This window comes from Emiliania huxleyi (assembly GCF_000372725.1).
Source record: "Emiliania huxleyi CCMP1516 unplaced genomic scaffold EMIHUscaffold_454, whole genome shotgun sequence".
Lineage (NCBI taxonomy): Eukaryota > Haptophyta > Isochrysidales > Noelaerhabdaceae > Emiliania > Emiliania huxleyi.
The window spans coordinates 27,274-51,196 of record NW_005198579.1 but is presented as its reverse complement, the minus strand read 5'-3'; the positions used below and the strand labels follow the sequence as shown (position 1 = coordinate 51,196).

Sequence of the window (23,923 nt, the reverse complement as noted above, 5' to 3'; positions counted from 1 at the left end):
GGGGGAGGGAGGGAGACCACCTCGAGGAGGAGAACGCGGCTGTCGCGGAGGCGGTGAGGCTCCTCCAGCCGATGCCAGAGGAGTGCCCTGCAGAGAAGGCGGAGGACGAACCTTCCACCGCCGCCACCGCAGCTGCCGCTGCTGCCGCCGCCGCCGCCGCCGCCGCCGCCGCGTGGCGCGCTGCGCGGCGGCGCGGCGGCCGGATGACTGCGGCGAAGAGGTCGTTGGACGCGTCCATGGCGAGGGCGGGGCCGAAGGGCTGCGCCGCCGCCTCCTCCTCCAGCGGGACGATGCCCCCAAAGAGCCAGAGCACGTCGGAGCCGGGCGCGCCGCAGGCCGCGTGGCTGTGCCGGCGGCCGGGCCGGTCGCCTGAGGGTGGAGGCGGCTCTCCGTCACCCCGCTGCTCCCCTCCCAACTCGCATCCCAACTCGCATCCCGCGCGTGCGGCCAGTCGCACCCTTCTCGAGCAGCGACCCCGCCGGCAGCCAGCGCCACGCCTCCGGCTCGCCGGCAGAGCAGTCGAGCACAGACAAGTCGGAGAGAGCGCCGTCCGCGCCGCAGTTGCCGCCGTACAGCGCGACCGTCGTCCCGGCCGCGCCGGCGGAGTGTGCCCACCTCGGAGAGGGGCACCCCTTCCCCTCGAGGGCAACCCACCGCAGCGGCCGCCGCATGCAACCGACCCCCCGCCTCTGCTGCCGCTGCGAGTCGCCGCCCGCCTCGTCGGAGACGGCGCCCGCGATCAGCGCGTACGAGTCCGAGTGGAAGACGTTCCCGTTGGCGCCCCCGTGGACGACGATCGCGCGGCCCGCGCCGGTGTCGACGGCGACGGATGCCTGGCCGCCGCGGTCGGCCGGCGGGAGGCCATCTGCGGGCGTGCGGACCCAACGCGGCGAACGGAGGGTCTCCATGCCGCGACACAGGCGGCGAGCCTCGTCCGGGCACACGCGCTCCCACGGAGAGTGCGGGTACCGCTCCTTGAGACGCTTGAGCCAATTATCGCGCACGGCCGGACCGAGCGTGGAGGAGACGCACGCAAGAGCCTCGAGCGCCTCGTCGGTGCAGTGCGAGAGCACCAGCCCGACAAGCTCGGGTGGGAGCAGTGTGAACTCGGCCCGCATGCCGAGAAACGTCGCGGGCTGGCCGAGGCGAAGCTATGTCGGCGGTGAACGCGGAACGACGGCGGCGAGGCCGTCCTGCCGCCTGTGGCTGGACCGTAAAATGAACGAGAGCCAGGATTTCTTCTTTTGTGAGAGGGGCTTGAATGGTGATCTGTGATCTGTAAGGGTCCGCCCGCAGGCGCATTTTGTATACCGAGGCGGTGCCCGGTGCCGAACCTGTCGGACCTTAAGACAGCATTGTAGATCCCTGGGCGAGGGTGGTGGCGTCCCCGTCGGGAGGGAGGGGCTGTCTGGCGGAGGAGAGCAACCAGGTGCCCGGCGGCGTCCCGCCACATCCGGATGACCTCTCCTCGTTGTGCCAGTCAGCCCCGTTGGAGGTAGACCGCTCGTCTAGCCAATCAGCCTTAAGCGAGCGGTCTGGCCGTTGGAATGGCCGAGTTTGGTTGACTTGCGTCCTCGCGTCCGATCGTGGTTGTACAAGCAGCATTATGAACAAGTTACCATCTCCACGACACACTCGGGGAGGGTAGGGCTTGAATGGTAGAATTCTTCTCTCTTGGATTTGCGCGTGCTAGCACGCTGCATGCCACGCATCACGCTGCGCGTCGGCGAGCAATCGAGCAACGGAAGGCTCGCCGGCTTAATCTGGCTTTTTTGACGGCTTTTTTGGATTCTCCTGCAGCCTTCCTAGTACCCGCATTAATTATCGATCGTGTACGTTATAGTCATTATTTATCGTGGACAAGCCCATCCACCGACCGTCGCGCGCGAGGGGGGCCGCCCCCCTTTGCCCCACCAATACGTTTGCCTTACTTACCTTACCTTAGTCCTTACCTTGCCTGGCGAGAGAGTACCCCTTTACGCTTTAGCTCTCCTATCTTAGGACAGCGAGTTAGACAGCGAGGCCGAGGGCCTGGAGAACACCTCGTCCGCCCGCGGCTGGCCCCCGATCTTCTCCGCCTTGCTCTTTGTCAGCCGCAAGCCGCCCGTGTCCGAGTAGAAGTCCTCCGCCGCCTGCAGCCACCGCCAAGTCCCCGCCACCCTCCACCAGCTCGCCGGCTCGCCATCGACGCCCACGATCTCAAATTTGGTCGCCTCGTGGGTAAAGGTGAGGTCGTCCACCGGGTCGAGGATGGAGATGGTGCCCGGACCGGCTCGCATCTGGCACCGCGGTTTCACGAACGACGAACGTAGTGATCGCGTTTTTACGAGTGATGGTCGTCCTTTGGCGGAAAAAGGCGAGCGTGAAAGTCATGGGGCACGTGCCCAGCCAGCGTGAACACCATGACGTTGGAGCCGATCCGCCTCCACTGGCGTTTCTTTTCAGCTTAAAGTTTCGAAGACCTTCTTTCTCCCTTTCGCACATTCGCAGTAGGAAGGCGGAAATGAGCGGGTGGCTCGATGTTTGCTCGGTGATCCAGCTTTATTTAGAGAGAGATTTGAAAACCAACAAGAAATCACGACTCTCACAGTGATTTGGGTGGGGCGAAGCTGGGTGCGTGTGGCCGTGGGGCCGGAGAGAGATTTTTAGCAATACCAAACAAACAAAGTGTTGTGCGGGGGTCGGTCCCGTATTATAGCCGAGAGCCCGCGCCGATGAGTTCGACGCGGTCGAGGTCTCTTCTTTATTTAGTTAGGACTCCTAGTTGGAGAGGTGAAGACACAAACACGGATCACGGTTCTCTCTCTAGGTCTAGCAGGGATGCGCCAAATCTACCCTCCAACCGAGCTCCCTCGGTCGGTGGCGTGCACCTCGATCGATCCTGGACCGTGTATGTAGGAAGGTGAAGAACAGTCAGGCTCGGACTGGATGGACACCAACGGCGCAACGCCGTATGGGTGGACGCTGTTTGTTATGACCCCCCCCAATGAACACACCGCGAGGGAGGGCGAGACGATCGAGGGGTCCGTACCCTGCGGAATCGGCCCTATCCCAGTGCAACAGGTTAGGTTAGGTAGGAAGGTGCAACAGCGCAGCAGCAGGAAGCCGGGAGTTTTTCGCGCCTCGCTTGACCGAATAGCCCGAGAGTTTGGACGGTCAACGCGTTACCGCTGTACTCCCCGCCTCTTGCGCCGCGAGCGTGGCCGGAGCTCGTCCTCTCCGTCGGCGTCGGCGGCGCGTGGCATGTCCCTTCTCCTCGCGCCGCTCCAATGCTCGTACTCGCCGTCGGCATCGAGGCGCGACGCTGAAGGGCGCGTGGGAGTCATCGTCGTAGGCGCGGGATGGGCGGGCATGGCGGCTGCCGACACGCTCGCTCGCTCCAACGTCAGCTTCCTCGTTCTCGAGTCCACCAACCGCACCGGCGGCCGGACGCACTCGGTCCCGTTCGGCGACCCTCGCGTCTGGTCGGGCGTCGTGGAGCGTGGAGCCAACTGGGTCCAGGGCGTGGGCGGTGGAGCCGCTGGCTCGAGCAGGAGCGCCCCGCGTGCCCCGGTCGAGAACCCGGTGCACGCTCTGGCTCGGCAGCACGGGCTGCGGACGCGACGGATCTGGGGGAGTGGAGACGGCAACATGTCCGGCTATGACGCCGTCTACACCTCGGACGGCGACGCTCACGGAGACCCCGGCGGAGAAATTCGGAGGTGGGCAAACACGGCGCTCGACTGCCTCAACGCGACTGCCGTGGCGGCGAGCGACGACATGAGCGTGCGCGACGGGCTGAGAGCGTGCGGCTGGCGCCCGCGAAGCGAGGTGGAATGGGCCGTCGACTGGGCGATGAGCGGCGAGGACGCCAACGGCGAGCTAGCTCGCCACCAGTCCCTCCGCTCGTTTCTGCCGGACGAGGGCTACACGTGGTGGGGCCCGCACGACGACTTTGTGATCGACCAGCACCCGCGGGGCTTCGCACGGCTGATCGACGCCATGGTGCAGGACGTGATCCCGCCCGGCGACCCGCGCATCCTCCTCAACGCGGAGGTGGTAAAGGTCCGCTACGGCTGCGAGGGCGTCACGGTGACCACGCGCGACGGCCGCGTCCTCTCGGCGGAGCAGGTGATCTCCACGCTCCCGCTGGGTGTGCTGCAGCGGCGGCACGCGTCCCTCTTCGACCCTCCGCTGCCGGCGCCGCAGCGCGAGGTGCTCGAGTCTCGCGGCATCAGCATGGGGAACCTCACGCACGTGGTCGTGCAGTTCCCGCGTGTCTGGTGGGACGACGGGATGCTCAAGTGGCTGAGCGCGAACCACGGCTCCAACCAGAGCCGCGGCGAGTTCTCCCTCTGGCACAACCTGAACCACGCGTCGCTGCTGCCCGGCTCGCAGACCCTCCTCACCTTCCTCGGCGACCCGCAGTCGAGCCTGTACGAGGGCATGGCCGACGCCGACGTGCGGGCGGCACTGATGCGCCGGCTGCGCGCGCAGCACCCGAGGACGCGGATCCCGGACCCGCTGTCCTTCTTCATCTCGCGCCACGGCTACGATCCAAACACGCACGGCGCCTACTCCTTCTTCGAGCCGGGCTGGCGCGACAAGTACTTTGCCACACTGACGCGCCCGCTGGCGGCGCGGTGCGGCGCGGCGCAGGGCGGGGAGGAGGTGGTGCGCGTGAGGCTCGCGGGCGAGGCGATGTGCGACGACCTGAGCGGCTACACGCACGGAGGCTACCAGTCGGGCCGCGAGGCGGCGGCGGCCTACCTGCACGGCGCGGGAAAGGGGCCCGACCCGAGGGACCACGACGAGCTGTCGCTGTGCAACTGGTAGAGTGTGGGGGAAGTAGAGGAAGCAGGAGGCGGGCGGCGGGGGTAGGACAGGTATCGGCTGCCAGCGCACGGCGTGTGTAAACTCACCTCAATTGTACCATTTGCTGTGGCGTTGTGATTCAGTCAAGTTGTGTGTTTTTGTCGATTGTCGTCAGAGATCGATGTGAAAAAGGTCTTGACGCACCGCAACGACTGTTGAGAGGTCCAGCAAAAAGAAAATCCACCTGCCGACGCCGTCCTCGAGGCTGCGGCGGCCCATGCGGCTGCGGCCGATGCGGAGTGGCTGAATAAGGCGACGCCCTCCATTGCAGAGTCGGTCGGCAAGAATGCTGGGCTTTCTCCCCTTTACACCCTTCACCATCAGCGCGAGCACTGTAGTCGTCGTCGTGGGACTCTGCGGCCTCCTCGGCTCGCATCGAGTGCTGCGCTGGCCTCTGCTGCTCGTCGCTGGCGCTCACATCGCGGTCGCGCTCTGCGCTGTTGCCGCGTTGGTTGCCACCCTCGCGGCATGGGATGCGCTCGTGGCGCGCTTCCGCCTCGGCCGCGCCGAGTCGAAGCTGTTTCAGAGGCTCGACGCAGCGACGAGCCGCGCCGATTTCTTGGAGGCGGCGAAGCAATGTGACGAGTCGGCGGCGGTGACGGCGTGGCGCGCCGTGGCCGAGCACCCGCGCTACAATGCCGGGATCGTAATGAGCGCTCTCTCACGCCTACGTGCCGCGCGGGTCGGGGGCAGCATCGAGGAGCTCCACGACGCCTTGGCACACTGCGTGCGCAAGTCGTTTGCGGGCATAGACGACGAGGAGCTGTACTCGCGCTGCCACGCAGGCACCAAGCGGCTCATCGAGTCCTACGTCGACGAGGTGGTGGCCGCGCTCGGCGCCCTGCAGACGCGGCTCAGCGACGACGGCGAGGCGCCGGCCCTCGACAAGGCCCGCGCTCTGCTCTGGCGCAGCCGGCGCGTCTTTGGCCGCACCTGCCTCGCGCTCTCGGGCGGCGGCGGCCTGGCAAACTTTAGCTGGGGCGTCGCCCGCGCGCTGCTGGACGAGGGCCTCCTGCCGTCCCTCATCTGCGGCACCTCTGCCGGCGCGGTGGTGGCCGCGGCTCTCTGCTGCCACACGGAGCGCGAGCTCGACTCGCTGCTCCGGCCAGAGGCTCTGGCGGCGCAGCTGACGAGCTTCGAGGAGGAGCGGCGGGTGGTGCTACGGCGGGCGCTGCTGACGGGGCATATGTACGACGCCGCGCGCTGGGCGCCGAAGATCCGCACGCTGTGCAACCACGCCAAGCACCCGCACATGACCTTCGCCGAGGTGTTCTCTCTCACCGGCAAGGAGCTCTGCATCACCGTCACCGCGCGGCGGAGACACGAGCCCCCGCTCGTCCTCTCGCGCCTCTCCTCGCCCGACGTGACCGTGGCGTCCGCCGTCCTCGCCACCGTCGCCATGCCCTTCCTCCTGCCGCCGCAGCGCCTGCTCTGCAAGACGCCGAGCGGCGCGCTGCAGCCGTGGGCGGCGGCGAGCGAGTCGGACGGCGGGGCAGAGGTGGAGTCCGGGCCGGACGCGGGAGGGGAGTGGCGCGACGGCTCCATCGTGCACGACACTCCGCGCGAGCTCCTCGCGCAGCACTTCGGCGTCTCGTACACGCTCACCTCCCAGTGCAACCCGCACGTCGTCCCGCTCGCTCTCGCACTCCGCCCCACCGCCGGCCGGCCTGCCGTCTCTCGGCTGCAGCGCGGCCGCAGCGACTGGCGGGGCGGCTTCGCGCTCAGCTCGCTGCTGCTGCTCCTGCTGAGCGAGGCGCGCAAGTGGCTAACGGTGATGCGCGAGCTCGAGCTGCTTCCGCTCATCCTCGACACCGACTGGTCGTCGCTGCTGCTGCAAGACTTTTCGGGCGAGGCGACCATCCTCCCGCCGATGGAGCTCGCAGACTACACGCGCGCCCTCTCCGACCCGACCGCCGCAGACATGCAGCGCTACCTTGGCATCGGCCAACGGGAGTGCTGGCGGAAGATGTCGATGCTCGCCACGCGGCTGCGGATTGCGCGGGCCCTGCAGGAGCTGCAGGCTGCCGTGCTGGAGCGGGGCGGCGAAGCAAAGGCGGGCGATGAGCGCGAGAGCTCAATGTTTTGACACATTCCGCGGCGGGGCCCGGTTTGAGATGTGGTATCAATGTGGACCATGTGGTGTGAGAGTCTGCTCGAGTCTCGTAGTCGTAGCGGCTCGTACGTGTGTGCTCTGTCATGTGAAATTCGTGGACTACGAAAAAAGATGTATAGCTCTTGCACGCGCCGTGCCACGTGCCACACAAAAGGTACATAACAGGCACTCAGGGCGCGAGGGTGTCAGGCGCATCCTCTGCCATATCCTCCTCCGCGTCCAGTGCGTCCTCGATCTCGCCGACGAGATCCTCGACAACGTCGCCCACGCTCTCCATCTCCTCGTCCGACGGCACGGTATAGCTCCCGTCGGGCCCACACCGCCCAACGACGTAGACGGGGTCGAGCATCCGCAGCACGAAAATAGTCTTGCCCTCGTGCACGAAGTCGGCAAGTACCACCATGTCCTCGTCGTCGCTGCCGTCGAAGCTCGGCGCCGCGTCCTCGATGAGCTCGTAGTCGCGCTCGACGGCCTCGCCGCTCGCCGTCAGCACCACCGGCGTGTCGTGCAGCTCCGCGCCCACCGCGCGACACGCCGCCTTCGCTGCCGGTAGCAAGGTCGTTTCGAAGGCAGGGTCGAGCGGCTCGAGTGTCCCTTCGGACTGCGTGGCGAGCGTCGCGGGCGCGTTGGCAGGGTACAGCGCGGCGTATGTCGTCCCCTCCACATCGACCGTTCCCGCCACAAAGCACGGAAGCACGCGGCCGCCTCCGGCCTCCTCCAAGTTGACGCAACCGGCATCGGAGAGCTGCGGCGAGGAGCGCACGCCAACGAATGGGCGCGAGATTGGCGTGCCCACTCGAAGGCTCGGGCAGGGCTTACATGTGATTAGGAGGAGCAGCGCGGCGGATCGCGTGACCAGTGGTGACATCTGAGGTGACTACGTGGCGCCTGTATCGTCCCCTTCTTTTTTTATCTTCTGCAAAATAAAATCAAGCCGGCTGTGGATTGTTGATACAGGGTTTGGGAAGAGGCGCAGTGTCGAGCAGTGAGGGAGTCTCGGCCCGGTAATCTGAACCACGTAACGGCTTTCTGGCTTTCATGGCGCTCGCCCCTTTATCTCGGCTGCAAGGCCAGATTCACCGTCGCATCGAGGAGGCCGACGAGTCGCAGTCGCGGCTACGAGACGACGCGCTGAAACTCGCCGAGCAGGTGCAATGTCTGAGCGCCCGAGCCACCGAGCTGGCAGCGGGAAAGGAGGAGCTCTCCGTTGTGCTCGAGAGGCAGCGGCGTCAGCATGAGGCGGCGATGAAGCGGCAGTGCGAGGAGTCTGCGACTGCCCTGGCAGCAGCCGAAACGGCACTGCGGCAGAGCGAGGCCCGCGGCAAGGCGCGTGTCGATACGGCCCTGAGTGCCATTATCGTAAAACCACAGGACTCCTCTCCTACGCCCCGCAGGAGCAGCAGGAGGCGCTAGACCGCTCTCTCGCTCGCAGCCGCCACCTCGAGCGGCGTCTCAGCGCCTCCAACAAAGAGGCGCGCCACACGGGGCCACACGGAACACGGGTACTGCACACCGGCGATCTGCAACACACGGATCCATCACAGGTCGCGAGGCTGCGGGAGGAGTTGCAGCAGTTGCAGCCCCAGTCATCACGGACGCCTCCGTCCTCTCCGATCCACACGAGCGACATCGAGCGATCCAAGCGCGTCGCCGCAACCGTGATCTTTCCGACTGAAGTCGCAGCCAGCCCGCAGAGCTTGCAGCCGCCAACTCTGAGCCCGAGACTGACCCCGAGGGTGCGCGAAGTCGCTTCTGCGAGAGGTGCGCGGCTGGCAGCCGATCAGCCGACGGGGACGCCGCGTGCACTGCGACGGGAGCCGCCGGGACGAGCCGCTGCCTCAGCGAGTGCCGCAGAGCAGGAGTCTAGCCCAGTGTCCACGGAGCAGCAGGGGCAGGTTGCAGGCGAGATCGCTTCTCGGCCAACGACGCCGCGATGGATGCTTGCACGCCCGTGCTCGGCCCGCATGAGTGGCGCTGCAAACAGTACAGGGACAGAGGACGGCGCGGCTGCAGGGCATTCGAGCGAGTCGGGGTGAGGAGAACCCGGGGGGCGCGCAGCAAGTGAATGTATTTTTATGTACATCAATGAATAGGGTTGCCTAACGTTAAGAGCTGAACAGTGTTGCTAGTGTTAACAGTAACAACAGAACAACAGTGGGGCCCCCCAACAACAGTAGCTAACGTTAGGCCGACTGAACAACAGTAAGGAAGGCCTGGCAGTGACCCACGACGATCTCTAGTGTCCAGTGCGGGTAATACCCGAAAATACCCGGAAAATCCCAGGTATTTTCGGGTTTTACCCGGGTTTTTTGCCATTTTCTGCTTGCTGACCACTGAACAACAGTAACAACAGTAACAAACAGTAACAGCATGGTCTGGGGTGAACACTTGAACAACGTTGAGGATTTCAGCCAACACTAGCGCAACTGTTTTAGGCCCAAAGTTAACGTTAGGCAACCCTATCAATGAAACCTGGACCTGTTCCCTTTTACCCATCTCACAGTAGAGGTGTCCGTTTTTATTTATTTATTTATTTAAACGACGACCTTGGTGCTTGGACCTGTAGCAGACCTGTAGGCGCGCGCACCGTGCGAGACGCGAGAGAGCCACACGAGCGGTCAGAGAGAGAGTACAGCTACAGAGAGAGCACTCCTGAGCGCATGCAGAGAGAGAGCGAGAGACAGCGACTGCGAGCCCGCGCCATGGCCCGCGCGGAGCCGCGCTCTCCCACTCGATCCCACCGACAGCGAGAGGCCGAGAGACGCTCGGCCTCGGGGCCCGAGCGCCGAGGGGCCCCACGGGGTCGGCGCGGCGCCCCACGGGGGCCCCCGAGAGCCCAGAGCGGCCCCCCGACCGGGCCCGTGTGCTTGATTTTAAAAGCATGACATGTACGAGGAGATACCAGACGCTAGCTACTGTCGGAGTCCGAGCTGCTGCCGTTGAAGAAGGAGCTCAGCCGCACCGGCCCGCCGCCCGACCCGCCGTCCTTGCTCTTCTTCTTCTTTTTCGCGTCCGCCGAGTCCGAGTCCGAGTCCGACGCGTCCCTCCGCCGCTTCTTCTTCTTCTCCCTTTTCCGCTTCTCCTTCTTCTCCTTCTTTCCCTTCTTCTCCTTCTTGCTCCGCTTCTCCTTGGCTGACGAGTCGCCCTTGCCGTCGCCCATCCTCGCTGCGCGCGCCTGCGGTGGGTGCGGGGTTCGGGTGCCACTTTTGTGCGGCCTTCACGTCGCGTAGCGGCGGTCTTCAGCAGGCGGCCAGAGGCGCACAGGTGCAGGCGCGGCGTCGCGGATGCGTTCGCTCAAGCGTCTCTCCGATCGCAGACGCGTCTAGTGGTGCGCGCCTCGTCCAGCTCCTTTCGGAAGCGGCGCTGCGCCTCCTCCTGCAGGCGCGTCTCGTCGCCATCCATCTCGCCCTTCTTGCGCAGCGTCTCCTTGAACTCGTCCCATGTCTGCCTCTCGGGCGCGTTGATCAGACTGTTGAGGCGCTCCTGCTCAAACACCGAGCTGTGGAAGGGCTTCTCGCCCTCCTCGACCTCGGCGTCGACGGGCGCCGATGGGCGCTTGACCGGCTTATTGTTGTTCTTCCCCTGCGTGGGCGAGAGCGGCAGCGACGTTGGGATCAGCGGTGGGCGAGAGCGGCGGCTACGGCGCAAGAGAATGGCGGCTGCACCATTCCTTAACAAAAGAAATCGGTGGGATGCCCCACTCGATCAATCTGGCGGAGCAGTTTTGCCACTTTGTCGACCCGGAGACGGACTTGAGGTGCCCCAAGCGGCTTCGTTGCGCGGGCGAATGGGGTTGCTCCAAGCACATTCACCTGGCTCCGGCGCACCTGCTCGGCCTCGGGCCGGCGCTGGCCATCCCGCATCCGCGACGCGAATCGCGAGAAGAACAGACTGGCCGAGGAGAGAAAGAGGCGAGCCCGCGGAGCCCCCGAGATGCCGCGGCGAGGAGGGAATTTACTCGCGCCGGGCGCGGACAAGAGGCAGCGCACCCCGCTTCCCTAGCCCGCGCTTCGCGGCGGCGGGCGCGGCGGGTGCGGCGGCGGCGGCGGTGGCGGCAGCTCAGGCGCCGCAGCCGGCTGCTCTGCCGCCGGGGCCACCGGCTTCCCTGCCGGCGCCTCCGCCTGCGGCGGCTGCCCCGCAACCGCCCGCTGCCCGACCGACGAGGCCGCCCTCGGGCACGGCGTGCCCCGGGCTTTTCTGCCTTCACCAGCGCCTCCTTTGCCGACGCCGCCGCCGCCCACGGCATTCTCGCACGACACTAGGCACGGGACTGGCGCGCACTGGCACTAACTAAAGGATTCTTGAAGCCAAGCCTCTCTCACAGCACACTGGCACGACAAGGGCGCAGACTGGCGCGGACTGGCACACACACCGGCTCACCACCGGAGCCGCCTAAGGGGTGAAATTCTCAAAAAGGTGCAGCACTTCTAGCCGACATCGACAAAAGTCCCTCTCTAGCCCCGCGGCGAGCGGCCCCGCCGGAGGCGAAGAAAATTTCGCCATCTAGCGCTCGCAACACATAGATTTGTGCATAAATCAACACCTCCAATCTTCGGGGGAGTGACGGATAAAGGCGTGCGAAAGAGCTAATGAATCCGAAAGCAGCGAATCCAAGTGATGGCCCGCCGCAGGCGAAGAAAATTTAGGGTTGGGGTTCCCCTATGCCAAAGAACTCTTATTAGAGGATTTCGGCGGCCGGCGCGCCGAGGCACAGCGGTTCGCGCTGCCTGCTCGCGCTGGTTACACCGTTGCTGTGGCCGTCTTCGTCCGTATTGTACACCGAGCTGGCGCCACAGCAGAGTACAACAACGGCTCGGACTAGCTGCTCCACGGTACTACATCATCAGAGGGCCCGGCAAGGTCCACGGCGGAGCTGGCGGTGGTGGGAGTGGTGGTAGGAACGAAGGCGCACCTGTCGGCGATTCACCGCCGTTCGTTCCCGTCTCTCAAAGCTGGTTACACCGTCGATGCGCACATCGAGGCGCTCGTGGACGAGAGAGACGTCGCCTCCTCTTTCGTCCCGGGGCACTGTTCACGCCGGAAGGCCCCGTACACTGCCAAGTACATTAGCCTTCATCTCTCCTACCGCCGGCCGGGAGTGCAGCCGCCACCAGTGAGATTGTCCTCGACGTTGGCACCTGCGAAGTAATGAACAACAGGCAGTGCGTCATATGGCGCTATGATAGCCCTGCGGTGGACGTCCTCGACGCAGACGAGGCGGAGCTCATCTGCGCGGCGCAGATCGCCGACTGTCTCTCCCTCCCTGCGCGAGTGGTTGCACCACCCTGGATGAGGCATCTGGGCTGGGGCAGGGCCGTTAGTAGAGGAGGGCGACTGAGGGCGCGAGGCCGCCAATCGTCAAAGTCTGCTGCGACTGACTGTCGGTCACTGACTGAGCAATGAGCAATCGCATCGGCGGTTTCACTCACGCTCACAATCGGGTTACATCCAGGTCTCTGTGCGGGATGTGCTGGGGGGCTGCCCCCCAGTCGATTGCCGCATAGTTCGTCGATGTAACCCTACCAGAAAGCTGTATTCACACCTACCCTTCCAAAAAAAGAAATGTCCCTGCTTTTGTCGAAGATCCGGCGGGTTTATCGGAGCATCACCCTAAGCGACTCCGTTAAGAGCGGCAATGCACTCCGCACCGTGCACAATGCCGCGCTCTCCCCGGACCCTTTACAAAAAAATTAGACAAAACACACACACATGCATGCACAGACTGTCCCACAGACACACAGCCCCTTCCCCTTCCCCCTCAAGACCTCAAGGTAGGAGCGACGAGGACATGCGTAGGCCGCACCTCTAGCGAAGCCTTCAGAGTGGGAGACTCCTATCACCGCCCCTGCCACCCTCGGCGTGTGCCTCGGCCACCCCTGTCAGTGTGCCCGTGATAGCGAGAGACTGCCAGTGAGAAGCCGGAGGAAGGTCGCTGGTCGAGAGAGATCGCCGTGGCAGTGGAGTCCACCGTGCTGCGAACCTGTCGCTGTCCCTTGTCAGGAGCAGGAGAACTAGGAGAGCGCAACCAGTAGGAGGCCCGCGCCTGCCCCCGTGCCGCCTGGTGCAAGTTTGTCCTATATACGAGAGGGGAATCCCTGGGACCCTGTCGTGTGGGTGAACCCTGCCCAGCCCCCCTCCGTGTCGCGATGCGCTCCCCACTCCCGTTCCCCTGTGTCCCTGATCGTCCTTACAAGATCCTGCTCGTGCAGGTGGGGACCCTGTCCTCCTCCCATCCCTCGTAGCTGTCTGTTTTCTTTTTGGGTAATTTGGGGGGGGGGGATCCACGCGCTCGACACCGTTTGCTGCGTAAGTAAGCCAGGGTCTACGACACCGTCCGTTGCTGCGGAAGCCAGGCGTCGCAGCGTCGAGCGACATGGACCAACAGCGACCCCGCCGACTGAAATGGAGAAGAAGAAGAATCTCTCTTTCTGAATGAAATGGGCCCCGAACAAGAGTCCTTCATCAATTTGCCTCGGCTCGGGTTTGCGGTTCCAGGCAACAAAGAATTCTTTATATCACAGCCCACTGGCACAACAACGGACTGGCGCACACACACACCGGCACGATCTGAGCCGAAGAGCGCCAAGGAAGAAAACGTGCGCGCTGGTTGTCGGACGGCGCTCGGCCGCCGCCCCGAGCTCGCCTCGAATCGCACCGCACGCGATGGCATCGCGGCTGTTCGGCAAAGCTACCCCGAAGGCTCCTGCGCCGACCACCGCCGATATTTCACAAAAGCTTGGCGCGAGCGCGGAGGGGATCGATGGAAAGATTCAGAAACTCGAGACGGAGCTCGCGCGCTACACTTCGCAGGCGCGCGGCGCTGTCGCGGCGTGGGCGGGGGAGAGACCGCGACCGCTGGCCTCTTCGCCTCGCCGAGCGCCAGCATCGCAGCTCCACTCCTGAACCTCAGCTGACGCTCGTTCTTCACCGCCGGCTGCCCCTCGCAGATGAAGAACATGAAGGACGGACCCGCCAAGAAGCAGGTGCAGAAGCGCGCCATGCAAATCCTCAAGCAAAAGAAGATGTGCGCCGCCCGCCCCGCCGGCCAACCCGCGGTTCACAGGTCAAGGGTGATGGCTGCAGCGGACACAGAGAGTGAAGCCAGGCGGTGCGGCAGCGCTCACAGCTCGCGCGCTCGCCGGCGGGGCAGGTACGAGGCGCAGAGGGACAGGACGCAACAGCAGCAGTTCAACATGGACCAGATCGGGTTCACGAAGGATACGCTCGTGGACACGAAGGACACGGTCAACGCGATGAAGGCCGGCTTGAAGGACATGAAGAAGGAGTTCAAAAAGATGGACCTCGGTAAGATCGAAGACCTGCAGGCAACGTCGCCGCCGACTCCCCCTGCCCCCGCCGTCCGGACCCAGCCCAATCCGCCCACCCCCACCCCCCACCAACCCGCCACCACCACCACCGTTACTGGCGCCCTCCGCCGGCTCTTGCGCCGCTCGCTCGCCGCGCCGACGCCGCCGCCTCTCCCGCCGGTAGGACGACATGGCGGACATGATGGAGCAGGCCGAGGAGATACAATCGACTCTCGGCCGCAGCTACGCACAGGACGACGTGGACGACGCCGACCTCGAGGCGACGGCAGCTGGCGGCGAGGGGGAGGCCACCCGACAGCTTGTGTGAGGGCGCAGGGGGCGTTCTCACTTTAGGCGGAGCTGGCGGCGATGGAGGACGACCCGTCGCTCTTCTTCCAGGCGGAGGAGAGCGGCGAGGCGGACTACCTCTCGCTGCCGAGCACAGGCGCCGCCGCCACAACCGCCCGCGCTGAGACAGCCTCTACCTGTCTCTTCACCGCTCTTCGCCGCCCGCCCCGCCCACCGCACACTCAGCTGCGCGCACGCGAGGAGCGGCATTCGACAGCGAGGCGGGCGCCGTGTTGAGCACCTTCCCCACCCCCGCCTCTCCCAGGCACCGGCGAGGCATCCGCCACGACTGCCACGAAGGAAGAGGCTCTTCCGTCCGCCCAGCCCGCTTGAGCCTCTCGATCGCCGACTGACATAAACACTCTCGCTTGCTCTCCGACTCACTCTTCTCCTCTCCTCTCTCTCGCGTGCGCGCTCTCCCGCTCGACTCCTCCTCCCCGTCCCCGTGCGCCGTTCCCCCCTTCCCCCCGCCCGCCCCCGCCCGCCCGCCCGCCCCTGCGGGACGCGTGTGTGTGCCTCAACTGGGCCAAGAGGCAACTACAACTGTACTCTACCCCGAACTTTTTTTTTTCGAAAAAAAAATTGCTAACGCGAAAAACCGGCACACCAATCTCCCTTCCTCTCCCTATCCTTTCTTGGAGCTCTAGAGTCCACACCCCCCTGCCCCGGGATCGCGTACAAGCTGAGGCTACCGTAGGCCACACTAGCGTCGCTGGGGGTTCCCTGCCCTAGATGGGAAGCTGGCCGCTGATCCGAAGACCGACTGCACCAGGGCGCCTAGATATACTCAAGGTGAGCGAGGGTGAAGTTACGCCTTAAATGCCTGTCTCTCTACTGTGGACCTTACTCCGAGCTCGACGGCTCCTCCTATTCCCCCACCCCCCCTCCCCCCCCACTCTCTCCGAGTAAGGGCGTGCGCTACGTCCCCAAGGGGGGGGGGACGTGGGGGGGAGGTGTGACTTTTGGGTTGTGGCGTTTGGGTTTTTGTGGGGCACCCAAACGGTTTCGGTTTTCCTCCTTGGTGCCCCGAGTAGAGCGCGATACCCTCTTCTAACTTTTCTTCATATCTGGGGCCTCCGGCGCCAGTGCGAAGTCTAGTCGCCTACGGGCACGCCCTCCGGGCATACTCCGAACTCCCACACGACAACACACGCGCGGCCGGCGCCTCTCATGCCCTTCTCCACGCACACCGCGTGAAAACTGCGCGTACGTCCCCGCGCGCACGCAAACACGCGCAGCGCCATTTCAGAGCTGTGCCATGTGCGTCTGCCCTGTGCTGGCGCCCCATGGCCGTCCCGCGCCGCCCGCACCAGCTGCGCGCCCCTCGCACCACCAGAGCAAGCCGCACATCCACTCACGCCGCGACGCGCGCGCCGCAGCACACCTCACCAGCACACCTGCGCCTTTTTGCGCCCTGTGCAGGCTCTGCAGACTGCTTCTGGCATCCCACAAGCGGCTGTACTAGGACGCGCCGCGAGTCCGAGTGCGACGGCACCGCGCAGGCCCAGGCGCGCACGCACGCCCGCACGCGCGCTCGCTCATCCGCCCAGTCTGCTGTGCACAGCCTGTCAGCCTGCCTGCACACACAGCATACAGCACCATGTGCACGCATACGCTTAGACGCAGCCCGCACCCCACTACAATAGCCTGCCTCACGCCTCACCACGCCGTCTCGCGCACACCGCCAGCAGCCCGATCAGAGAAACTGCAGCGCGCGCCTCTGCACGCCTGCAGCTTCTCTGCATTCTGAGACCTTCTCAATCCACCCCGCCGCCGCGCCTCCCCGGGCACACACCGCAGCAGTGAAGATGTGAGTCGAAGTATGGGATATCGACCGAGCCCGCGCCTGCCGCACACGTTTCCGTTTCTTTTTACTGCCATAAGCATAAAAAGAAAAAACCGAACTTTTTTTTTTCGACGATGCGAAAGACCTTGGAGCACTTGGAGTGCAGTCGGTAGCCTCACATAGGGCCGGGGAGCTAAATAAAGCACACCTGCGGGCCAGATGATCGGGATCGGGTTACGGGCTAGAGCCTATATAGACTTCTATAGAGGCTAGATATAGAGAGCGCCTAGAGCCCGCTCGAGCCTCTCGTACAGTGCGAGGCGTGGCGATAGAAATCGGGGCGTCGGCATCCAGCAGCCGATTTCTGTTTCGGCGAGGGAAATCGGGCGAGCCAGCAGCCGATTTCTGTAAGCGATTTCTGCCAAAATTTTCTTCGGCGCTGCGCGCCGGTCACTATACGGTCTAGATACTAGTACACTAAAAGGTTGCCCTGAGATACGAATTCAATCCTCCCGCTTAACCTTTATTTCGTGTGTGCGTGCTCGCTCGTGCCTCGTGCGCCGAACCAAGTTCTGCTTCAACAAACCCGTCGAGAGGCCACGTCACGCCGGTGTCCCCTTTTTCTGCATCTTTGTGGGTGTGGCAGCCCACTTTGCCAGTCCCTAGAGGTGTCTTTGACATTTGACTTCGATGTCTGGTGGGGGACGATTTATGTCTGGTGGGGGACGCGGGTGCTCAAAGGTTGCGGGCGTGTCACCACTCGCGCCTTCGCTCTCGACACTGGGTTCTGGACATGCAACGACATGCCGAAAAGGGAGCGATCCGCGGCGCAGGCACGCGCTGAGGCCGTGTATAGACGCGCCAATCCGGATGATAGGGGCGATCGGGGCCGTGACCGCAGGGCCGAGAAGGTCGAGTACAGACGCAGACTCAAGAAAACGAGAGCGGAGGCCGCCGCCCTCGCGGTGCCTGACGCTGCTCCTGCGGCTCTCGTTCCCGTCCCGATTCCGTCTACCGTCCCTCGGCCACGGGCCCTCGGCCAGCACGGCAGGGGCCACCTGCTCGTCGCGAGGCAGCCGAGCTTGGCACTTCCGCCGCCCCTCGCCGCTCTTCCACCTACAATTGCTCCTCGCCTCGTCGCTCCGATCCCGCCTTTGGCGCCGACCGCGAGCCGGTACGGCGGCCTCGCCCTGCGCGACATCGCCTTTGGCAGCAGCCAGGGTCGCCTCGGCAAGGGCGGCCAAGGCACCGTTAGGCTTGGCCGCCACTACGGTGGTCGTCTCGCGGTGAAGCAGCCGCTGCGCGCGAGCAGCGCCTTCGCCTCCGAGTGTCAGATCGCGGCAGCACTACACCATGAGAACATCATCTATGTGATGGGCTTTGCATGCGCCCCGCGCGAGACGCCGTTCCTCGCTCTCGACTATGCCGACGCAGGGACTCTGGGAGATTTGTTGATCGGGGATCAGAGGGGCGAGAGCCGCTCCCTCGGCGTGCAGATTGCAAGAGCAATGTCGTACCTGCACACGCGATCTCCCCCCATCGTGCACCTTGACCTCAAGCCATCGAACGTGCTGCTGTCGGCGCGCTCTGAGGGGCTTGTCGCTAAGCTGTGTGACTTTGGGCAGGCGAGGCGACTAGCCGTTGGGGCGCAGCTCTCGCACTCAGGCACGCCGGGTTGGCGGGCGCCCGAGCAGGTGCGGGTGGCCCGCGACTTTGCAGTCGTGCCGCTTTCGCGTGGCACCGACGCCTGGTCGCTAGGGTGTGTCCTGGCTGCGCTCGAGGCGCCGTCGGGCGTCTGCGACCCGTACCACTTCGCCACGGGCGACGCGCCAGGCAAGTGCGACTCGCGCCTCCGACACGAGCTCGACGCAATCGTCGCGAACGGCTTCACCCGCCCGTGTGTGCCCGATGAAAGCCGGCTTGCAGGTGTGGTCAGCGCGTGTACGCACGCCCTGCCTAGCGAGCGAGCGACGTGCGCGTGGGTGCGCGCCGAGCTCGAGCAGCTTCTGCTGCAGCCGTGAGCGCAGAGAGTGATACACCAACCCGGTTCTCCTCGCCACCTCTGCGACCGGCTTCGCGGCGATGGCCGTCGCCAACCTAGATCAGGCTTCGCCTCGCCTTGTCGCGCGCACGTTCACGTTGGTACACACCCCGTCTCTGCGTCTCATTCAAGTCTTGGTTAGTTCCCCAGCAGATCTGATCCGTGACCTTGACAGACAAGTAGATGGGAGGCTCGGCGTACTGATGCTCGCTGCAACGTCCGGTGCCTCCTTCGGCGGGCTGCTACCCTCTGCCTTGCCTTCCACCCACAAGCTACTCACAGCAGGATACTTTGCTTGCGCGGTCACGTGCAATGCCTTCATCGTGCATGTCCGTACGGGCGACGAACGCATGCCCTCCTTTCAAATGGTGCACGGCGAAAATCCCCTTCGTCACGTCCTTCCTCTCGGCCCTGGGCCTGGCTGTCTCGCGAGACGGGGAGAGGGTGGAGGCGGCAGCGGTGGTGGAGGATTGGGCGGCGGAGGTGACGGCATCGGAGGCGGTCGACGGAGGCGGCCTTGGCGGCGGTGGCGGGACTGAGATTACGATGAAAGGAATGGACTAGTGTCAGAGTGTATACAGGTATATAGTACTACCAGGGTGTGCGGAGTGAAAGTGTCTACCAGTCTTGACTGTCTAGTGTGTAGTGTAGTGAGAGCGAATTAAGGTTTAAGCTCTCAGCAGCCAAGATGAACCTCAGGCTCAGCACGCAGAAAACCTCTCGGCGACTCGCGGCCACTTACGCCTCTTTATCGTAAAGAAGAAACGCTAGGAGAAACGGGGCGAATAAACACTCAGCCGCGCCAAACCCCCGACGCGACGGCGTTAGCGAAGACGACGAGCACCCCGCCGGCGATCTGCAGCGGAGCGAGCGACTCGTGCAAGACGAGCGCGGCGATCAGCGCGGCGCAGACTGGCTCCATCGCGTACACGAGCGCCGCCGTCGAGGCGGCGACGGCCTGCTGCGCGTACGACATTGCCCACGTCGTCGCGCCCACTACCATCAGCCCGTTCCAGAGCGCTGCGGCTCCGAGGCGCCTCACCGCGGGCGGGCCTGCCTGCGAGAGCCACAGGTGCGCCGGTTGCCCGAAGCCGAGCGGGAGGGCGAGAAGGTCGAGGAGCGCGTTGGCGACCACCTGGCCGGCCGCCTGGAGGCAGGGAGGCAGGGAGGCAGGGAGGCAGCCCATCCTTGACGTGGCCCTCCGCTCTCTCGCTCTCAAGAGATGCAGGCTGCTTGCAGGGAGGGAGAGGGGGGTGCGGTGCCGGGAGGGAGGGAGGGGGAGGGAGGGGGGGAGGGAGCCCGCGCCTGCGCCGTCGGGTCGACGTCGCCAAACTCGGAGAGACGGAGGGTGTGTAGCGCGTAGAAGGCGGCCGACGCCAGCGAGAGGCCGATGCCGTAGGCGGCGGCGTCGCGGTCCGCGGCGGGTGCATCCACCTGCAGAGCACCGGGCGAGGCAGCTTCCCAGTGGTGTCGCCGATCGCCAGGTGCTCTCTTCTGTGCAGGGACGTTGATATCCCGGTGGCACCTCCGCCGGAGCGACAGTGAGCAGCACGATGCCGCCCAGGGCAAGCAGGCTCGGCAGCAGCCGGGTCGCAATCTGCAGAACGCGGCTCGAGCCGGGCGGGCCAGAGTCGAGCAGAGGCACAATCACCACCGACGCCTAGCGATTGGTGCGGCAGGGGCGGTCCCGTCTCGCTGTGGGTGGGTCCTGCTCGAGGCTAGGCACGGCGCGTCGGCGGGCGCCTGCACGAGGATGGCGTTGACGGTGGCGGAGGTGCCTTGCAGGCCGAGCATCTGCGTCAGCTGCCCGAAGAAGAGGTAGACGCCGAGCTCGCCACTCGCCCACGCCGCCCGCCTCCGCCTCGAAGGGTCGAGGATTGCATCGCACCTGCAAAGTCGCCACCGCTGTGAGCGGGTGCTGTGCAGTACATGAGGCGAACGCCGAGAGCCAGTGCACCCGTCTCGGGTAGTGCAGCCTCGCACCCACCACACGGCGAGAAGCGTGGCCGCGCCAACAACGTGGCTGAGCAGGTTGATGATCAGCGCAGGAGGCGGCTCGCGCACCGCCAGCAGCAGCTTCATCGATGGAGTGAAGGTGCCCCACAGAAGCGGAACGGCCAGCAGTGCAGCGAGCCGTCGGACCTCTGGGACCGATCGTTTTACACTGGCGTCGTCATCCGACTTCGCGAAACTCGTGTCGTCCTCCGCATTTGGCGATGGGATGAGCAGCTTGCCTTCGTCCTCCGCTATGCGCACCGGCATGTTGAGTGGCAAGAGGTTGCTGTGGACAGCGGGGCGACACGCTTAGTTTGAGGGGGCGATGTGTCCCAACTTGTCATTTGTCGTGAGACCGGAGAGCGAACCGTGGGCTTGAGACAGTGCATGCACCTCACCACCTCTTTCTCCCATTGCCGTAAGCTAAAAGTTATGCTAAAAATTACTACGCAAGCGGTGCATCTCAAGCGAAAGCCTCGATACCCAAACGAATGTCCAGCACGCGTGCACCATCGTCCGACGACGGCGTTACCCGGAAGGGCTGCCCTGGAGGCAGAGTCAAGCAGTCCCCCTCGGCGAGCGGCACAGGCTCGCCAGACTCCCCGCCCCCCGGCGCCTCGACCGTGGCGCCGCCGCGCGCCACAAAGAGGATCGTCATCGCCTCGTCGTGCACGTCCATCGCCTCGTCCTGGCGGCCGCCCTCGCCACCTCCACCACCACAAGCCAGCGAGGCGCCGGTCCGGCGGCCGATTCGCACGCGCGCCAGCCCCGCCGTCGCCTCGCCCACCCCGCTCTCGAGCCACGAGAAGGAAGCGCCAGCCCCGCTGTCGCCCCGCGCCTCCTCTCCTCCGCCGCCTGCCTCCCTCTCCTCTGCCGCCACGTGCCGCACGAAGCGCTGGCCGCCAAAGAGGCCCTCTCCGCCTGCGGCCACCGCCCGCCCGCCCGGCAAGGCGTGGTCGTGGTCCGCCAGCGTGGCGTGCTCCGCCGGCGCGCTCACCTCGAGCACCTGCGGCAGTGTCATGGACGGGTCCTCACGGCCCTTCCGTGCGGCGTGCCGTGGACACGTGTGCCGGCCGGTCCTCGAGCCCGCGAGAGCAGCGCAGCACGCGGTGCCTGATCGTGGGAGGCTGCGTCACAAAGTCGCCCGGCCGCAGGACGAAGGGCGCGCCCTGCCCCTCGTAGACCACCTAGTGCCAATCGCTTTGTTGGCTCGCTGCCGATGCTCAGTGAAATCCTCCGATGATCCCAGCTTTTGGTGCTGCCTCCACCCACCCGCAGACGATGTAGATGAGCTGGAAGCGTACACGGTGGTAGTGCACCCAGTCGGGCACCTCGCCGCCCTCCTCGATCCGGATGAGGCTCACGATGAGAGATCCGCCCGCCCTGTCGGGCAGCAAGTCGCGATAGAGCATCCCAGCGCGACCCACGCCCCAGCCTCCAGCGCCTGCCGCCCGGCTGACGTGGCGCCGCGGGCGGAAGCGCGGCAGGTGCTGCAGCGGCAGCGGCGCGGTGCGGTCGAAGCCAGCAAACGGATCGGCGGCTGGCACGTGAGCGGAGCAGCCGGCCGGCGGCCCGTCGCCTGGCGGCAGCGTCGAGCCGGCTGGCAGTCTGAGCGACAGCGGGACCGCGGGCGCGTCACGGCAGAGGTACAGCGACAGCCCGCCGCCGCACACGACCGCGTATCGCGGGCTGTCCGCCGGCCCAATCTCTTCGACTCGCAGCAGCGGCGCTCCGCCTTCTGCTCGCAACGAGCAGAGCCAGGAGAGGCGGTCGTCGAAAGCGCTCCCGCAGCTAATCACGACAGACGACGGCGGCGGCGTGCTGAGAGAGGCGGCGGCGACAGAGACTGCGCGGAGGAGCACGACTCGCAGGATGAGCATGTGCGGGTTTGGGCCTAGAAATAGAGCGAGAAAGCGCCAAAGCATAAAGCAGTCTCTCACATGACAAGCGATCCCACACGATTGCGAATGTGGGGACTACATGATTACACGAAGGGTGGAGGGGCCCGTCTGCAGAGCTAGGCGGCGCGGGCACCCCCCACTCACTGGGGCCGAGGACAAGGAGATCGCTTAGCATTTCGAAGTCATAAGCGCCAGGTCTGACGAGCTGGGCTTGTGGCGCTCAGCTAGGTCATGCACACCCTCTGTGCGGAGCCGAGCGGAGCCGAGCGGAGCCGAGCGGAGCCGAGCGGAGCCGAGCGGAGCCGAGCGGAGCCGAGCGGAGCCGAGCGGAGCCGAGCGGAGCCGAGCGGAGCCGAGCGGAGCCGAGCGGAGCCGAGCGGAGCCGAGCGGAGCCGAGCGGAGCCGAGCGGAGCCGAGCGGAGCCGAGCGGAGCCGAGCGGAGCCGAGCGGAGCCGAGCGGAGGCCGGAGCCGAGCGGAGCCGAGCCCAAGAGGCGTGCCGATAGGTATCACCAGCCAACACAAAACAGGGGGACTGGCCTTGTTTTTAGCTGAATCCACCGTTTTCGTGAAGGAAGTATAGGGTTAGAGGGTTAGGGTTAGGGTTAGGGTTAGGGTCAGCGAGTTCAAGCCGTTGTGCAGGTCCTAAGAACGGGCCGCTTGGGTCGGAATGGAGAAACTAGCGGTCCGTCGAGGCCACCTCTCGGTGAATGCGCCCCGAGTTCTTCGCACTTTGGGTTAGCCATAGGGTGTTAGGGTTAGCGTTAGGGTTAGGGTTAGGGTTAGGGTTAGGGTTAGGGATTGTTGTCGTCGCGCCGCTCTCGATATCTGGTTAAGACAGGGACACAGGTGACACACCAAAGCACGGCTGGGTGTGTGAGCAGCCGTGTTGCACTGTGCGGCGACTATTTGTCATCAGGAGCGCGCCGCCGCCCCTACACGGCCGCCGCCGCCCTCCCGAGGACAGATAATAGTCAAAGTCGACGAGTGCGCCTCGGCCTCGGTATCTCAGCGGCAGAGGCGATCTAAGAGGCAAACCAAAGCACGGCTGGGCGTGTGAGCAGCCGTGTTGCACTGTGCGGCGACTATTTGTCATCAGGAGCGGAGCCGAAATGGATGTGAGGTTACTGACTGCACTCCAAGTGCTCCAAGAAAGCGCAAAACAACACAAAGCAGTCTCTCACATGACAAGCGATCCCACGATTGCGAATGTGGGGACTACATGATTACACGAAGGGTGGAGGGGCCCGTAGTCTGCAGAGCTAGGCGGCGCGGGCACCCCCCACTCACTCACTGGGGCCGAGGACAAAGAAGCCGTTTGTCGCTTGCTTGTTCTTTTGCTTGTTGATATAATCGGTACGCTCCCTGCGCGCCTGCTTGTTGATGTTTTCGGCGTCGCCCGCCACCGCCGCCTTGGAGATCTGCTGCGTGTGGTGGACGACGAAGGAGGAGGCGCTCGCCGACGCCGCCCCGTACACCGTCCGGTCCGTGTTGGTGCCCGCCGCCTCCTTGGCGAACACGTGGAGGAACTGCTTGGTGGGCGGGGCAATGCCACCCAAAGAGTGTCCACGAGCAAGCCG

The 23,923-nt window shown here is 65.0% G+C and overlaps 9 protein-coding genes across 9 annotated transcripts in view; 4 read left to right on the top strand and 5 right to left on the bottom strand.

Annotated features, from left to right (window-relative positions):
* The window catches only part of EMIHUDRAFT_459206 (hypothetical protein), a gene marked incomplete at its 3' end in the record, with an annotated part of 2,411 nt that extends 1,218 nt beyond the window's left edge, over positions 1-1,193 (bottom strand). The window contains exons 1-3 of the mRNA XM_005768530.1: positions 458-1,193; positions 209-369; positions 21-87 (exon numbers count right to left, since the gene is read on the bottom strand). Of these exons, the coding sequence (XP_005768587.1) occupies positions 21-87; positions 209-369; positions 458-1,118 (889 nt within the window). The 5' untranslated portion in view covers positions 1,119-1,193. The remainder of the gene's footprint in view (positions 1-20; positions 88-208; positions 370-457) is intronic.
* Positions 1,194-4,204: 3,011 nt separating this feature from the next.
* EMIHUDRAFT_370461 (hypothetical protein) lies at positions 4,205-4,971 on the top strand. Its single transcript, XM_005768529.1, has one exon. It carries the CDS (start codon positions 4,219-4,221, stop codon positions 4,813-4,815), a length of 597 nt encoding a protein of 198 aa, XP_005768586.1. The 5' UTR covers positions 4,205-4,218; the 3' UTR covers positions 4,816-4,971.
* Positions 4,972-5,140: 169 nt separating this feature from the next.
* On the top strand, positions 5,141-6,940 carry EMIHUDRAFT_119117 (hypothetical protein; the record flags this gene model as incomplete). Its single annotated transcript, XM_005768528.1, has 1 exon — positions 5,141-6,940. The coding sequence occupies one exon, from the start codon at positions 5,141-5,143 to the stop codon at positions 6,938-6,940; it is 1,800 nt and encodes a 599-aa protein (XP_005768585.1).
* Positions 6,941-7,136: 196 nt separating this feature from the next.
* Positions 7,137-7,835, bottom strand: EMIHUDRAFT_245284 (hypothetical protein; the record flags this gene model as incomplete). Its single annotated transcript, XM_005768527.1, has 1 exon — positions 7,137-7,835. The coding sequence occupies one exon, from the start codon at positions 7,833-7,835 to the stop codon at positions 7,137-7,139; it is 699 nt and encodes a 232-aa protein (XP_005768584.1).
* A 2,040-nt stretch (positions 7,836-9,875) lies between these two features.
* EMIHUDRAFT_119116 (hypothetical protein) lies at positions 9,876-10,830 on the bottom strand (the record flags this gene model as incomplete). The annotated part of the gene is made up of 3 exons (XM_005768526.1): positions 9,876-10,142; positions 10,286-10,549; positions 10,795-10,830. The coding sequence occupies 3 exons, from the start codon at positions 10,828-10,830 to the stop codon at positions 9,876-9,878; spliced, it is 567 nt and encodes a 188-aa protein (XP_005768583.1).
* A 2,753-nt stretch (positions 10,831-13,583) lies between these two features.
* On the top strand, positions 13,584-15,190 carry EMIHUDRAFT_445474 (hypothetical protein). Its single transcript, XM_005768525.1, has 6 exons — positions 13,584-13,777; positions 13,915-13,991; positions 14,118-14,292; positions 14,459-14,554; positions 14,629-14,719; positions 14,888-15,190. Exons 1-6 carry the CDS (start codon positions 13,631-13,633, stop codon positions 14,953-14,955), a joined length of 654 nt encoding a protein of 217 aa, XP_005768582.1. The 5' UTR covers positions 13,584-13,630; the 3' UTR covers positions 14,956-15,190.
* Positions 15,191-17,211: 2,021 nt separating this feature from the next.
* Positions 17,212-18,429, top strand: EMIHUDRAFT_245280 (hypothetical protein; the record flags this gene model as incomplete). Its single annotated transcript, XM_005768524.1, has 1 exon — positions 17,212-18,429. One exon carries the CDS (start codon positions 17,212-17,214, stop codon positions 18,427-18,429), a length of 1,218 nt encoding a protein of 405 aa, XP_005768581.1.
* Positions 18,430-19,242: 813 nt separating this feature from the next.
* On the bottom strand, positions 19,243-20,711 carry EMIHUDRAFT_245279 (hypothetical protein; the record flags this gene model as incomplete). Its single annotated transcript, XM_005768523.1, has 5 exons — positions 19,243-19,596; positions 19,773-19,883; positions 19,975-20,109; positions 20,199-20,304; positions 20,437-20,711. The coding sequence occupies 5 exons, from the start codon at positions 20,709-20,711 to the stop codon at positions 19,243-19,245; spliced, it is 981 nt and encodes a 326-aa protein (XP_005768580.1).
* Positions 20,712-21,146: 435 nt separating this feature from the next.
* Positions 21,147-22,325, bottom strand: EMIHUDRAFT_370456 (hypothetical protein; the record flags this gene model as incomplete). Its single annotated transcript, XM_005768522.1, has 1 exon — positions 21,147-22,325. A coding segment is annotated over one exon (658 nt), but the record flags the coding sequence as incomplete, so codon positions are not given.
* Between the last annotated feature and the right edge of the window lie 1,598 nt (positions 22,326-23,923).

What these genes read in the sequence shown, in the direction of transcription:
- EMIHUDRAFT_370461 (XM_005768529.1), top strand. Translation starts at nt 4,219, where the DNA reads ATGGGGAACCTCACGCACGTGGTCGTGCAGTTCCCGCGTGTCTGGTGG.
- EMIHUDRAFT_445474 (XM_005768525.1), top strand. Translation starts at nt 13,631, where the DNA reads ATGGCATCGCGGCTGTTCGGCAAAGCTACCCCGAAGGCTCCTGCGCCG. An exon ending in ATCCTCAAGCAAAAGAAGAT is followed by an intron (nt 13,992 to 14,117) that starts GTGCGCCGCCCG and finishes CCGGCGGGGCAG; the next exon opens with GTACGAGGCGCAGAGGGACA. An exon ending in CCTCTCGCTGCCGAGCACAG is followed by an intron (nt 14,720 to 14,887) that starts GCGCCGCCGCCA and finishes CGCCTCTCCCAG; the next exon opens with GCACCGGCGAGGCATCCGCC.